The sequence below is a fragment of the Populus euphratica genome, unplaced genomic scaffold (assembly GCF_000495115.2).
Source record: "Populus euphratica unplaced genomic scaffold, PopEup_1.0 scaffold188.1, whole genome shotgun sequence".
Lineage (NCBI taxonomy): Eukaryota > Viridiplantae > Streptophyta > Magnoliopsida > Malpighiales > Salicaceae > Populus > Populus euphratica.
In genome coordinates this window covers 376,306-391,100 of record NW_011499966.1, presented here as the reverse complement: position 1 = coordinate 391,100, position 14,795 = coordinate 376,306, and the positions used below count along the sequence as shown (strand labels likewise).

The 14,795-nt window shown below is 32.9% G+C and overlaps 2 protein-coding genes across 2 annotated transcripts; both read right to left on the bottom strand.

Moving 5' to 3' along the window:
- Positions 1-3,227: 3,227 nt before the first annotated feature.
- On the bottom strand, positions 3,228-4,851 carry LOC105138964 (uncharacterized). Its single transcript, XM_011045229.1, has 3 exons — positions 4,152-4,851; positions 3,858-4,043; positions 3,228-3,720 (listed from the first exon to the last, which is right to left on the bottom strand). The coding sequence occupies exons 1-3, from the start codon at positions 4,644-4,646 to the stop codon at positions 3,436-3,438; spliced, it is 966 nt and encodes a 321-aa protein (XP_011043531.1). The 5' UTR covers positions 4,647-4,851; the 3' UTR covers positions 3,228-3,435.
- A 6,166-nt stretch (positions 4,852-11,017) lies between these two features.
- On the bottom strand, positions 11,018-13,661 carry LOC105138963 (Subtilisin-like serine endopeptidase family protein). The gene has a single exon (XM_011045228.1). The coding sequence runs from the start codon at positions 13,588-13,590 to the stop codon at positions 11,317-11,319; it is 2,274 nt and encodes a 757-aa protein (XP_011043530.1). The 5' UTR covers positions 13,591-13,661; the 3' UTR covers positions 11,018-11,316.
- Between the last annotated feature and the right edge of the window lie 1,134 nt (positions 13,662-14,795).

Below are 14,795 nucleotides of genomic sequence, written 5' to 3'. Positions count from 1 at the left end.
ATTAATTTGGATGTACGAGCTAACTTGCATACACCTTAACTAATTTCACAGGTCTTAAGTTAACGATCATTTAAATTTTTAGTCGTTCTTAGATTTACAAGACTCAAATTCCTAACTTCTAAAAATTAAATTTAAAATTTAATTAGTTAAGTTATATTTATATATCTAATTTTTTATTATTTTTTATTAATATAGATATTAAATTAATTTATATGTATTTTAATTAATTTTATAGGATATATAAATTTTTAACTAATTTTACGAGAATATATAAATTTTTAGTCTTTAGTGAACTTTAAATCGATAAGACTGCTAATGGTTTGTAAAAAACAAAACTAAAATCAAATAAGTCAAGTTATACGCTTGGAGATTAAATCACTGCACATGACTGGTACGATCTTTTCCCCCTCGTAATAGGGAAAGGCCCCACTTATTAGATCTCCAGAACCAGGGGGGAGCATCCTGCATCTGACAGCGTTTGTTGAAAGACTTCTGTCACAACAACCACCATCGGAGTTCAAGAATTTTAAGTTCTTAACCCATTTAACCATTTCAGAAGAAAGAAAAGAATGGTCGTCCCATATTTATAAGTTTTTTTAGATTTTTCAAGCTATGCCTTTTATTTTAAATATAAGGAGCGGTTGTTATTCAAAAAATTATGAAAAAAATAATATTATAACTACTATTTTAGATATAATACTTTTAAAAAAAATAAAAATTCAATAAATTTTTCTCAAATAATTTGTATAAATTATTATTAGAAATTGAACAATTAAATAACTTGTGGTATATAATAACTTAATTTTTAAAAAATTATTTATCTTTTTTTAAAATTGAATCTATCTAACAAAATTACGAAAACTCTTAAATAATTTTATTTTATAATTTTAAATATGTTTTATGATATTCAGAACCCAATAATTCCTAGATCACCGCAGTCGGTGCATAACCGACAGCTTTTGTTGAAGGCTTTGGTCACAACAACCATCATTGTAGTCCAAGAATTTTAAGTTCTTAACCCCTTTAACCATTTCAGAAGAAGAAAAGAAAGGCCAACTGATATTAACTGCACCACGCTAGCGGAAGAAGAAAAGAAAGGAACCATCTAGGTGGTGGGCAAGTGGTAAGGACTTGAGATGAAGGAGTTTGCTCCCTCTGTGGTCTCAGGTTTGAATCCTTGGTTGCTCATATGATAACCACTGGAGGCTTACATGGTCGTTAACTTCAGGGCCCGTGGAATTAGTCGTGATACGCGCAAGCTGGTCCGAACACCCACATTAATCTAAAAAAAGAAAAGCCAACTGATATTAACTGCACCACGCTAGACTCATCCCAACAGATGATTAAGAAAGAGGATATGATGGGGATCGTATAGCCAAATGATAGATCATATCTCTCTATTGAAATTTGAAACTTGAGAGCATTTGCTTTGTATAAATAATTATTTATTTAGGGCACCGTCAGAATCAACACCATCATGGGATATATAATACTATCCTTAAAATCACCATTTAATTATTAATCACGTGGTTAATGAGTGATGATTAAGAAAAGAGTGTTAAACTAATCTTAAATGGCATGCACGTTTATAATGCAGGCTGTCCATGATCCAAGCTTTTTAAGCAAATTTCACATTTAAGATTTGATGCAACAATTCCCTTCTTGTCGTGAGTCCATCCCCAGTTTGGTCCCCAAAATATTCCAAATTTGACACGAGGGAGAGTGTACCCATCGCCATTGATGTGAACAGCCTTGAGAAGGATGCATGAACATACAGTAATTGCTATGCCATTTCCACTTAGTTTTTGGTAAGTGCAACTGAAGTATTGTAGGTGCTTTTTTGGATCTTGCAAAACATGGAAGAAATGGGTATACATTTCATTTCAATTAGGGTTTAAATGAAAAAGGATTTCAAGCTGTTTGAAGTTATGATAATGGTTGTTTTTTAAATTTTATTTTGTTTAAAAATGCATTATAAATTATATTTTTTATTTTTAACATCAGTGTATGAAAATAATAATAAAAAACTTAAAAACTAATTTAAATAAAAATAATAATAATTCAATTTTCTTTAAAATTAAGGTGATTTGGCAAATATATACACTCTTTCCCAGAATGGATTTCTTCTTCTCTTTTAGGCCTAAACTAAAAATGGCCTGGATATCATATGGGTGATAGAGGTTCTAAGCGATTTAACCAGGCTTGGGCCTAACAATTTATAGCCCAAAGCATAACAATATATGGTTTATATATTTTTAGTGTTTTTTTTTTAAATAGACTGCCCTTTCATTTTCTAATTTTCTAAAATTATAGAAATATAAAAATAAATAATTTAATTTAATTTATATTAAATATTTTTAAAAAAAATTTAACTTTGGATAAAATTGTATCCACCATCATGTAAATTTCATGACAAATAAATTAATTGTTTTGGTTTATTATTTGAAAAATCCGGAATAATTTTCTTCCTATGGGAATTTGTTCTTCTAGCCCAAGTGTTTTGAAAATCTTGATATTTCTCAAGAATATTTAAAAAAAAAAAATTAGTTTTATTTTTCGTGGATTATTTTTGTTTCCCAAGTGTTTTGAAAATCTTGATATTTATCAAGAATATTTTTTTAAAATTTTTAGTTTTATTTTTCGTGGATTATTTTTGTACTGCCAAAACTATTTTCAAACCTGTATTTTTTTTTAATGATTCTCTAAATAATCTTAAACAAAACTAGAGGGGCCATTCCGAAAGGCCAGAGGCCCAAGTCAGGCCGGGTCCAGTTGCTCAAGAAAACAAAAACAAAAAGGCAGGCCGGGTCAGACTCTTGCGTCGGTTGCAGTGTTATTTTTGGGTCAGGGATTTCTGGAATTTTTTATTTTTTTTCTTAATAAAAAATAAAACTCCCTGATTTACTAAAAGAAAACGAGGGAACATTGAATATAAGGATCAATCAAGGATCATAGTTAGTGCCGGCTTGTTTTTATATTTAAAAAATGTTATTTTTATATTTTTAGATTATTTTATTGTATGGATGTAAAAAATAATTTTTTAAAAACATAAAATTATTATTTTAATATATTTTAAAAAGTAAGAAATACTTAAACATTGCCAAACGGTTCTTAAATAATAATAATAATAATATCATAAAATCCACCGACGAATCCTGCGGATTCTTTTAATTCCTTGTTCTAATGGGTCCAGAATCATCAACTACTGGTACCTAGACAGTTGTCAGTATTTGCTTTTTTATTAAAAAAAGAAAAAGCTCAAATTGTCAATGAAGAATAGTAGCAGAACAGTAATGAAGCCGAAGACTAATAAATGCGTAGCGTACATGCCCAATGTTCTGTGATGGAAACGAAAATGAAAAATGAAACAGTGTACATATATCCCTTCTCCCTTCAGTTTTCAAGTGGAATAACTCACTCTTATTTTATGTCTATTCATCGATAAGTGCATTTATTCTTGAGAGAAATTGGCACATTCATTTTCTTAGGATCCATGACCGCAGAGCACTCGATCCTTTTGTAGAATTTTGGCTTGACCAGCTTGCCTAACACATAAGCTCTTGATCTAACCATGAAGTTCAGTATCAATGGCACTGGTTGAGTTGGTGCCCCATTCAAACTGCTCAAGCTAGCTCCCCCTCCATACAATGGAATTTTACTTCCTTTCACCATAACTTTTAATGTTCTTTGACTCTTTCTTGATTGATAGAACTTAGATATCTGCAAAACCCAAGTTGCAAGTCAAATATTAATGGAAACAGTTAAGAGCATAGCGCACACACACACACACACACACACACACATATATATATATATATAGAGAGAGAGAGAGTTGATTCGTGTAGTGTAGTGCCTACAGTGCCAGTAGCCACGGTGAGTTCAGAGTAGGATAGGTCCAGAGGTGTTGATGTAACATGGACACCGAAAAATGTAGCGGTGTTGCGAAATGTGAGCTTCACTGTGCAGTTCATTGACACCATTTCTGTTGCCACTCCAGAGAAGTCCATTCCAGCGTGTACAATAAATTGATCGAAAATTATGTTCTACAAGCAGGAAATCAAGGCCCCATTTATCATTCCTTTATTTGATCAAATATGATGTAATGATTAAAAATGGTATTGAAACAAAGGACAATGCTATTCAGTTTGTACCTTCATGGTGATCGTGGGTTTTTGAGGCCGACTTGCGCCCCAAAGGATCAAGGAAAACAAAGAAAAAAGAATCCAGAACCCCACGACGAAGGCAAGAAAATAACAGCGACGAGGCAAGCCATGTGAGCCAATATCACCATCGAGAAGTCCTTCTTCTTCAATGGCATCAAATTCCTTCCACGGTTTTCGGCCTTTGCGACCCGATCCATCGGTTTTATGTTGTTTGTGAGGCTTAAGGGAGGCAGAGTAGCGCGTAGAGGAGGAGTCGCGCGAATGAGGGCCTAAGGAAGAGTTGGAATGAGAGTGAGGGGGTGAACCCATTGGGCTAAGAACAGGAGTAGAGTGGAATGAGTTCGTAGTTTTTTCTCCATCATGGGAGTCTCTTGATGGACTCTGCACATAGTATACAGGGCGGCGGGGAGGAGACGATCTTGCGGGTGATGATGGAGTTAGGCTGCTCACCTCCGAGTCTGTCTTTGATAGTTGAGCTGACATTGTTGTTTTTATTGTTGATTGAGCAAGTTATGCTAACAGAGGTGGAGTAGTACTGATTTTGCAGAAGATGCGTGAAGAACTGAAGATGATAGCAATTGGTTTGTTCGATTTTTTTTTTTTTTGTGTAGTGCAGGATCTCAAGAACGTACCTTATGGTGGCGCACGTTGTGTTGAGATTTGTTTTATGTTATCAAAGCCTTGTTTATGAGGGTTATTAACAGGGGAAGGTGGAGCTGACAGTAAAAATAGCTGGAATTGTCTACTTGATGTTTTTGTTTTATTGCATATTCAATTTTTCACTACGATACGAGTGCTGTCTTCCATGCTGAGATCATGCAGCTTATGGTCATACATGTTAGGAAATTAAATAGAAAGACTTGGGCAAACCATATACCTTTTCCTATTAAACAAGTAACTAAAAAAATTAATTAAATTTAAAAGTACATATAAGAGAAAGTAAGGGTTTAGAAGAAGAATAAGATTGTAAGATGTGGTAATGTTATTTTTAAAGAGAAATTAAATTTAAAAGTAAATATAAGTAAATATTAATGTTAACCATTGTATAGCTTCATCAAAATTTTAAACATCAAATCTAAAATTTATTAATTATTAGAAAACAACTATCATTAATTATAAATTTAAATCAATATTTTAATATTCTTTTACATTATTTAAAATTATTTATCCATATAATAAATAAGATACAAATAAATAATTAATGTTGTGTAAAGAAATATACCTTATAAGTTAAGTATCTGTACTTAGTGTTAACAAATCTCAACTTGAAGAACCATAATAACTATGATATTTTGAATTGATTTTCTAAATCAAGTTTAAAATTATTATACAAACAATATATAATTAATTGTAAGGTTTTATCAGTGTTGTGTTTTTTTCAATTATGCTAACATATCTTATCTTATAAGTGTTTATAAAGAATAATTCAAGTATGTGCCCTAAAATACTTTTAAAGAACCATTAAAAAAAAGGATACAATAGTAATTTCCCTATCAAACTCACTTAGATGAATCATCCAAAAATGTATTGTGACAAAAACATCTCAACTTTAATTTTTTTAGCATTTGGATTTATGGAGGAATTAATTCTTCACCGTCATTACAATATGTGTGTCTATATATATATATATATATATGATGATTGTGTTCTTTCTAGTCACCCATCAATATTGTTTTTATCTATTGGACTTTATTTATAGAATCATCATATGTTTGAAGGCATGTTTTCATATTAGGTGATTAAAGGCTTTATTTCTCGTTTTCTAAATAATTAAATAACTTCTCGGGACACCAAAACTATATTTAGTGGATCTGCTTTATTGTTTTCAAATCTAAAAAAATTCAAAAAAAAATAATATAATAAGATATCAAATGTCTAATGAATTTATATCTAATAATTATATGTATTATTTTTTTATTAAATTTTTTACTCTTATTCTTAGCTATAGTATCTTGGCTATCACAATATATTAGTATAGGCGATATTAGTTTAGAAATAAATAGTATACCAATTAATTTTTTTGAAGCCACTCAGCTTCTAAACTAACAATATCTAATACGACTAATTATGCTTCTAAGATTGAACGGGTAATTATAATAATTATATAACGTGAACACATAACCATTAGTATATTTTGTTTCTTCTTAACCAAAAATCCAATTAACATAACAAAATCCATTTATTATAATAGGAAAACTAATATAATAAAATGTATAATGAATAATTCTTTTTAGATATTTAAAAATTCTTTCTAATGCAATCCATTATAAAACCATTAGGAATATATGTATATCTATCTAATTTATCAATTGCATTTGCTATATCAAGTCTAGTATGATTGGTTAGACAAAATAAAGATTTAATAATTTATGAATATTTAAGATATGTAGAAATTTGGTTGAGGAACCAAACTAGATGGATTTGGTTTAGTGTGCTGCCTTGGTAGAGGAGGCAATACAATAACATTGAAGATGTTGGTAATCTGCGCTTTAACAATGGATAATTTAGGTAACATATTTGGCAGCCGATTCAATGTGTTTGGTTGAGAATCCAATATCATTAACAAAGATTATTTGATGTACTGTCTTAGAGGAGAGACATTATAAGTGGTTATTTTGTATATTGTGATGATGAATGATTCACAATGATGGAAGCAGAATGCTATAGACCTTTATTAGGTTATCATGTTGCGACTTTTTAGTGGACGAAACATGCAGTAAAGATGAAATCAACAAGGTTGTTACATCAATGAAAACAATTATGTGACGAAGTGTCTTAGGTATAAATAGTAGGTATATGAACAGCAGGTCATGGTGACTTTATGCTGGAATGCTACTTGTGTGTATTCTTGGGCAGGGTTGCGGAAAGAATTTCAACATAAAATTACGTTGATGATTGAAAAGAATTGTTTTATTTTGCTTACAGGTTGTATATGGAACAATTGGGGAATTTAGTGAATTTTATAGGGATTCATGTTATTCTTCAAACTGGTTTTGTATGGTATTGTTAATGAGAAAAAGGATGATAACCTTGGATGTTTAAGGAAATATCTGCATGTCATGAAAATAGACTTGCGAGTTGACGAATTGGCACATGGAATTGCTAATTAATAGGAACAGCTTGTGTGTGGCTCGGGTAAGTTGCTTATGAATTCTGGATCACCACCATTTTTTTTTTAATTTAGTAGAAAGATTGAAAAGACTATAGGCATGCAACACATCAAAATAATAGGCATGACACACATCAAAATAATTAAACCTTTTTAATATTTAAACACATCAAAATAATTAAACTTTTTTAATATTTTTTTTCAAAGTAAAGTAATTGAGTTAAGGAAAAACCATTGCTATTTTTCAATAATTTAATTTTGAATGTAACATTAACTACATCAAGATTCTTTATATAAAAAAAAATTAGACAAAAAAGATATAACGATATTTATAACTATAACTTGAAATATTACTACAAAAAATCATAATGTCTTCAATTTACAAATAAAAAATCACAAAATAATTTTCATTTTGTTTAATATAAATACATTTATTAGCGATATTTATTTGAAAAACCATCAAATAACATGATTTGATTAAATTTTTCATACAATTGTTTTGGATGTTATTTTAATTCATAATGAGATTTTACAAGTTTACACACTTTCTTATCTTAACCATGCACAAAAAAAACCTTCTTCTCGATTTATATAAATTTTTTCTTTTATATCACAATTAACAAAATTATTTAAACATCTATTAGATTGATTTCAAATTAGCAGAAAGAAGATAAAGCAACTAATAGTCTAATTACAGTAATTTTAGAAACCAATGCATTTGTGTCAAAAATACTTGTTGTTTGAATCCCTGGTTTTAAATTCAATAGATCCATCAGTTCTCAATTTTTTTTATCTAAAAATCAATTTATAATCTATTGTCTTACAACCTTGAGAAAAGTCATTTAAAATCAAGTTTTGTGAGAAAATAAAGAATTCATTTCCTGTTTCTTTCCAAAAAGAAGTCAATAGATATCATAGCTTTGCTTTGATTTTCATGTTTGTTTTCAAGAAAAAAAAAATTAACACCAAAGTATTTCACTTTTCTATTTATTTTACTATTTCTATAATTTCATAAGAAGATAAACAAGATATTGCTTACCAAATATATTTAGAACAATTAAATACAATAAATTAATTTAATCATAGATGTTAGCTTATTAAAAAAATTAAATATATTAATGTTAACTATTTAAATTTTGTATGGCAACATCAAAATTTTAAACAACTAAGTTAATAAAACTTATTAATTATTAAAAATAGCTATCATTAATTGTAATTTTAGATCAAGATTTTAACAATACAAACTCATCAGCTGCAGCAGTTCCTGTATTAACATAGAGGTCCAAGTTGCTATCAGGTAAGTATTCTATTTTTGGCTCTAATCTGATCGAGTCCAGTATGCTTTTGCAATATAATTGATTCGAACAAATGCTATCTCAGTAAGGCAGCAATATCTGTTTCTCTTTCGTTGTCTGTGTCCATTTTCTTTGTATAATTGTATGAAACCATCTAGCCCCCAAAATACAAGCATTTTGGAACGAATCTAAATCAGACAGCAATATCTGTTTCTCTTTCGCTGTCTGTGTTCATTTTCTATGTATAATTGTATGATACCATCTAGCCCACGAAATACAAGCATTTTGGAACGAATCTAAATCCCTATTTGAAGCAAGGCTACACCAGAAGCACAAAATTTATCATGATCTGCAGGATCTTACTCTGAGTGCTCTTCTAGATGACTCTTCTCCGCCCTCACATGCCAGGGCTAGGCTGCCATAAAAATATTGGGTTGACCCAGATGGGCATTGATTGCTTATACGCTTTTCTTAGCTCATTGTCACATGATACATGGTTTTTTTTTTTTTTTTCATATTATTATACGTTATGGTCTGACCAGTGACCTGATTCTCCTTTTCTTTTCAAAATTCCCAGGTTCTATGGCGGGCTTGACATGAGCCCTGGACAAAGATACGAGGATTGCGGGTCTCAGGCCTTGTTAAAGAGGAGAAAGCCAACTATTCAGGTTCAATGACTCAATATGGTTCTCAGGAGATCGACACCGAGGTCTACTTTTACTAGCTGCAAACTGATCAAGTGTAAACTGCTGTTTTAGTCAGCATGTGGTTCTGCTAGCTTCCAAATCCTACACGAGAGATGAAAATAAGTCGCAGAAAATGTGCGTAATGGTTCTTTGCTAGACAATGGCTTCAAGATTGGACAAAACTATGTATTTGCCTTCCGCCAATGGAGCACTGAGCAAATCTTACATGGATAAACTCTGCTAGAATATTGGTCTCTGTCATGCAGTAGGTCGGAACAATTTTATTAAAATAAAAAAAATATTTATGCGTTTCTTACATGTTTTTAGTAGTGAAAGAATTTTAATCATTAACTTAATTCATCAATCTGTTGATCTAAATTATTATCTAGTTAAAATTTTAAATTAAATTATGTGAGAATTGATTTAATATGACTATATTGATTTAACAAATCTAAAAATAATCTAGATAATCAATATAACATAGTATGATTTAATTTATTTTTTTTCAAAATGACACCTATGATTATTATATATTTGATTAATTTGGATCAATTAAATTTTATTTTTTTAGAATTAAGATAATTATATAAAAAATTGATCCAAGTAAACTATCGACCTCATATAGCAATCAATACAACATCAAAGAATAATTAAAAATAAAAGAATTCACTGACGGAAGATAAAAAACCAAAGAGGACTAGAGTTGAAATCACATTTTTTTAAAAATAAAAAAGGACTGATGTGGAAATCACACCGGGCTTACTAGTCCTTTGAGTCCAAGATTTGCAGCACAATGAACCTTTGAGTCCAAGGTCCAATGGCTAATGGGTTCACCCATATCTTGATGGGTTGAAATACTCATTATCAACATGCAGAAAAAGAGAAGAAAAGAAGCTTGCAGTCCTTTCTCAATTTCTGTGCTTCTGAGAGTCTGGTGCTCTGCTCGGCTTTACTTCACTTGGAAAGAATTAAATTCTTCTAATCAAATTTCTTCTCCTAATAGATAGATAGCATCCTGCAATCAATACTCTTACCGTTGAAGATAGATTACTGTTCATTTCAAATCTGTCGTTGGGGAATAATTGGTGTTGTATATCTCTTAAAATTGGGGTTTACCGGATTTCTATTCCGATTCCATTCTTCTGTAGTAGAGATTGAATCCTGCTTTCAGTCTCTGATTCAATAAAAAAAAAAAAAGTTGAGGAATAAAAAAAAAGAAAGTTGAGGCCATGAGACGATGCACAAATACTCTAGGCTCGGCTTACTTTATACATGTTAAAAGTTAGTGATCCCATTATCATTATTTTAGGCTAAATTGCTTTTATTGTAATATTTATTTAATTGTTAAGGTTTTCTATGATTTATTATTTTATTTAGGTAGGAAAAAGATTTATTAGGGTATTCAATATTATTACAATTTTATTCCTATTCTATTATGTTTTTGTTTTTGTTTATAATGGTTTTATAAAAAAGAAGATTAAGTCTATATTTGGGATTGCTGCGGAGGTGGTCTAAATTTTAATTTTTTTAATTTTAAAATATTTTAATATGTTGATATTAAAAATAAATTTTTTTAAATTTTTTTTTAATATATTTAAAAAATAATCTTACCATACATGCAAACACACCCCTGCGTGTTCCATGTATTCCTGACTGGAAGTGTTGTATTATAAGAAACCCCTTTGTATTAACTAAGTCCATGATTGCAAATGTTGAGGTGAAACCTTAGCGTGTCAAAGGTCATTCAATCCGACACAGAGGACAAAAGCAATGATAATTTATAACGAGGATGGAAAGTAAAATCCATTCCAGACACGTTGGCTTTGCCTGTAGATTTTCTCGATGAACCGAAAAAAGAAGGTGAAAATGGAAAAGCTAGACACAAGAAACAGAAAAAGCAAAAGTAGAGAGGAAAGGAATAAAGCAAGTGAAAAAAGAAAAAAAATGGAAAAGAGGGATAGATAGAGGGACTCAAAAGTTCCATTATTCTACCTTATATGTCAAAATGATCATGGGAGATAGGCAAGAAACACTGGCAGTTTTATTCACTTAAAAGGGGGAGATCATGGGGTAACGCTTGTGGCTACTATAGGACTCCTAACCACATATTTACCACCATCATGCACCCAGCTCAAAGAGCCATGGACAATGTCCTCTTTCAGTGATTTGGGGCCCTCCAGAGTAAGAGTATAGCTCAGCTTCTCATGTTCCTTGTTGAATACCAACTTCTGTGGCTCCACACTCACCTTTATACCGTCCATGCCAAGCAGCTTTGCAGTGTAACTTGACATTCGCTCTCCAACATTGGTTAGAGTCCTTTGGAATTTGTGCACAACCTTTTCCTTCGAACCCGAGTCATAGCTTTCAAAATAAGCAATGAATGATGGATAATTAAGATCCAAGGACCTGTTTTTGCAGTCGTGATGGGATGATCTTGTGATGATTTGGATTTGTTTGTTTGTGTAGTTCATTGCACAAAGAAACCTTATGTAGTCCTCTGCTGTCGCGTCATAGATAAGCCCAGGATCAAGTGACTTGTTGGGATTTATGTGGCCGGATCCTATGTCAATAGGGGTGGCCGGCAAGTTATTGTTTGAAACATCTTTAATGGGGCTTAGAGTATTGTCTAGTGAATCTGCTGTAGTCATAAGGGCAGACCTGATGGCTGCAGGACTCCAGTCAGGATGTGCTTTCTTTATAAGCGCAGCGACGCCAGCAACATGAGGAGCAGCCATGGAGGTGCCAGATAAGAGATTGAATTTGCTAAACAAGGAATGTGACCGAACCTCAGCCACTGAACTTATTGGAGACCATGACGCAAGAACCAACGTGCCAGGAGCCAGAAGGTCTGGCTTCAGGACATTGCGGCAGCTTGCAAATGGCCCTCTACCACTATAGTCATCTACTCTGGGTGCTGGCTTGGTGCCAGTAACTGTCTTTCGAAATACCACAGTTCCTCTCGGATCTTTGCTCTCCTTTATGTAGTCTATTACCCTCTGACCATCTTGGAGACCAATATACACTGCTGGAAATGAACTTCGAGTGTAAAATTCTGACGGGGAGGTATGATCACTGATGAAAACAGCTCCTAAAACTCTGGCAGATGCGGCGTTTTCAATTTGATCACTGAAAGTTAGGTTGTCCTTGCACACAATAATCTTGTTCTTAACTTTCTTCAATTCGTTCACACTTTCACACCCATCCATGAAAACAAGAGGCTTGTGGCTTAGGGAATAATTCCCGGGATACACTGTTGGGAAAGAAATTTGATTGCCATTACCCAAAGTTAAAACTCCCTCAAATTCACGGTCTATAGTACCCGCACCAATAGTTAGCATCCATGGTGCTCCATTGACTAATGTATAGTAGTTAGGCCCCGCATTTCCAGCTGATGCTGCTACAAATACACCCTTTTCCATTGCTGCAAAAGAAGCTACTGCGATTGAATCATCTTCCAAAAAGAAGTCATCTTCAGTGGCTACAGTCAAAGACAAAGACAATATATCCACGCCATCTTGAATTGCCTGGTCTATTGCAGCCAGAACATCCGATTCATAGACCCCGGATCTCCAAATTGCTTTGTACATAGCTATTCTAGCCCGTGGCGCCATACCACTGGAAGTACCATTGGCATAACCAAAATAAGATGCTCCTTTCACATAGTTTCCTGCAGCAGTGGATGCAGTATGTGTTCCATGTCCATCTGTATCTCTTGTAGAGTTCATTGAAATTTTTATCATTGGATCATTTGCAAGTAGGCCTTTGTTGTAATATCGAGCACCGATGAGCTTCTTGTTACACATGGAAGAATTGAACTGGGTACCTGGCTCACATTTCCCTTTCCATCTCGATGGAACTTCTGTCATTCCTTCGTCGCTGAAGCTCTCACTCTCTGGCCATATTCCAGTGTCCACCAATCCAATGATCATATCTTCACCATAATTTGCGGTTGGCCATGCACCAGAACTGGAACTCAGACCAAGAAACTCTGAAGTATGAGTTGTGTGAACTTTTATTTTACGGTCTCGAGTCGAAGAAATGTAGCCAGGGGATTTTTTGAGGGCTTCCAGTTCAGATTTAGTGAGACTGGCACTAAATCCTTGGACAGAACTAGTATAAGTGTAGATATGCTTAGAGGATCTGGTGAAGGTTGATTTAACAGTATCTGATATAGAAGAAATAGTGGCCAAATACCAGTTATGGTGGTCAGTGAATGCTTTGGGCATGGCTGACCGGTCCATGTGGATGATATATGTATCAGATTTTGCCAAAGTAGAAGCAAGAAGGGAGATTGTGAAAACAAGTGAGCATCCCACCTTGAGAATTGGAGTGGCCATTGGTGAAATATGCCACTCTATGGGAATAATCTTTGCCTTATATAGTCACAACGCACACAAATTTTTCTACTGTATGATGTACTCACGATTAAATCATTTTGGAAGATGCCTTGACACATGATGGCATCTCCCTCTCTCGTGGTCCCAGAAAAAAACTCAATCCAAATCAACCCGTTAAATTCATTATCCGGTTCATGGACGTGATCACAACACGCTAACCCGATTAACCATTAATCTCTTTCTTTTCCTTCTCTTTTTTTCTCTATAAATGGACAAAAAGTGTCCAAACACTAACATGTGAGAGCAGCCATCATGTTGGGGAGATACATGCGACTTCCTCTTACCTTTGATGTTAACCTTTCTTTTTTTTGTTTTTTTTTTTTGATTAACGTGGGGTGTCCCTAATGTCATTAAATTGTTTTAGAGGGCCTCTCTTTCCAAAGTGGCTTGTGGTGGCAATTGAGCCGACTAATCCCCACGACCTACTGAACACCCTGCAAACCCAGCAGGTAGGTAAGGCAGCGCGGGGCTGACAAGCATGCAACTCCAAAGCTTGAACCATGACAGCAAAAGGTGCAAGACGCCTACCACCACCCGCTAGGCCAATGCCTTGGGTGCTGATGTTAACCTTTCTTAATGTCATTTTTAGAGGGGCTGTCTATCCAAAGTGGCTTGTGGTGGCAATTGAGCCCCAGTAGGTGACCGATTTGTTCCTTTTTGTTTTCTCTCGCTTCTCTCTCGCTCTCTCTCTCCTCCCTTCAATTTGCATGTTCGGTTTCTTCTATGTCTATGAACTTGGATTCATTTTCTTTTTAATTTCAATTCAAATCCCTCTATTTTTACTGATTTGTAAAAAAGAAAAATTAAAAATTTGTTTTTGCAAAATCAAACATTAATTTAATATTGAGATGTTCTTTCGATACCATGAGAACTTTGTATCAAGCTAATCTCAATTAAACACATCTTGTAATGATTGTATCGAATAACAAAAGACTATGGTATTGGAAAAAACAAACGGAATAAAAAAGGACGAAATGGACAAAACAAATCAAGGAGCAAGTAAAATGATGAAAAAAAAAAGATAAACAAATAAATGAATAGTAGAAGAAATAGTAAAATGCCTAGCTTCTTGTTTTGTTTTTTACTTAGTTAACACTAAAATCATATTGGTTAATTTTGAAAAGTAATTTTTAATTTAATAATTG

Coding starts and splice junctions, on each gene's coding strand:
- LOC105138964 (XM_011045229.1), bottom strand. CDS start 4,646: ATGTCAGCTCAACTATCAAAGACAGACTCGGAGGTGAGCAGCCTAACT. Junction 4,044..4,151: donor AACCCACGATCACCATGAAG/GTACAAACTGAA, acceptor TCCTGCTTGTAG/AACATAATTTTCGATCAATT. Junction 3,721..3,857: donor TCACCGTGGCTACTGGCACT/GTAGGCACTACA, acceptor TGGGTTTTGCAG/ATATCTAAGTTCTATCAATC.
- LOC105138963 (XM_011045228.1), bottom strand. CDS start 13,590: ATGGCCACTCCAATTCTCAAGGTGGGATGCTCACTTGTTTTCACAATC.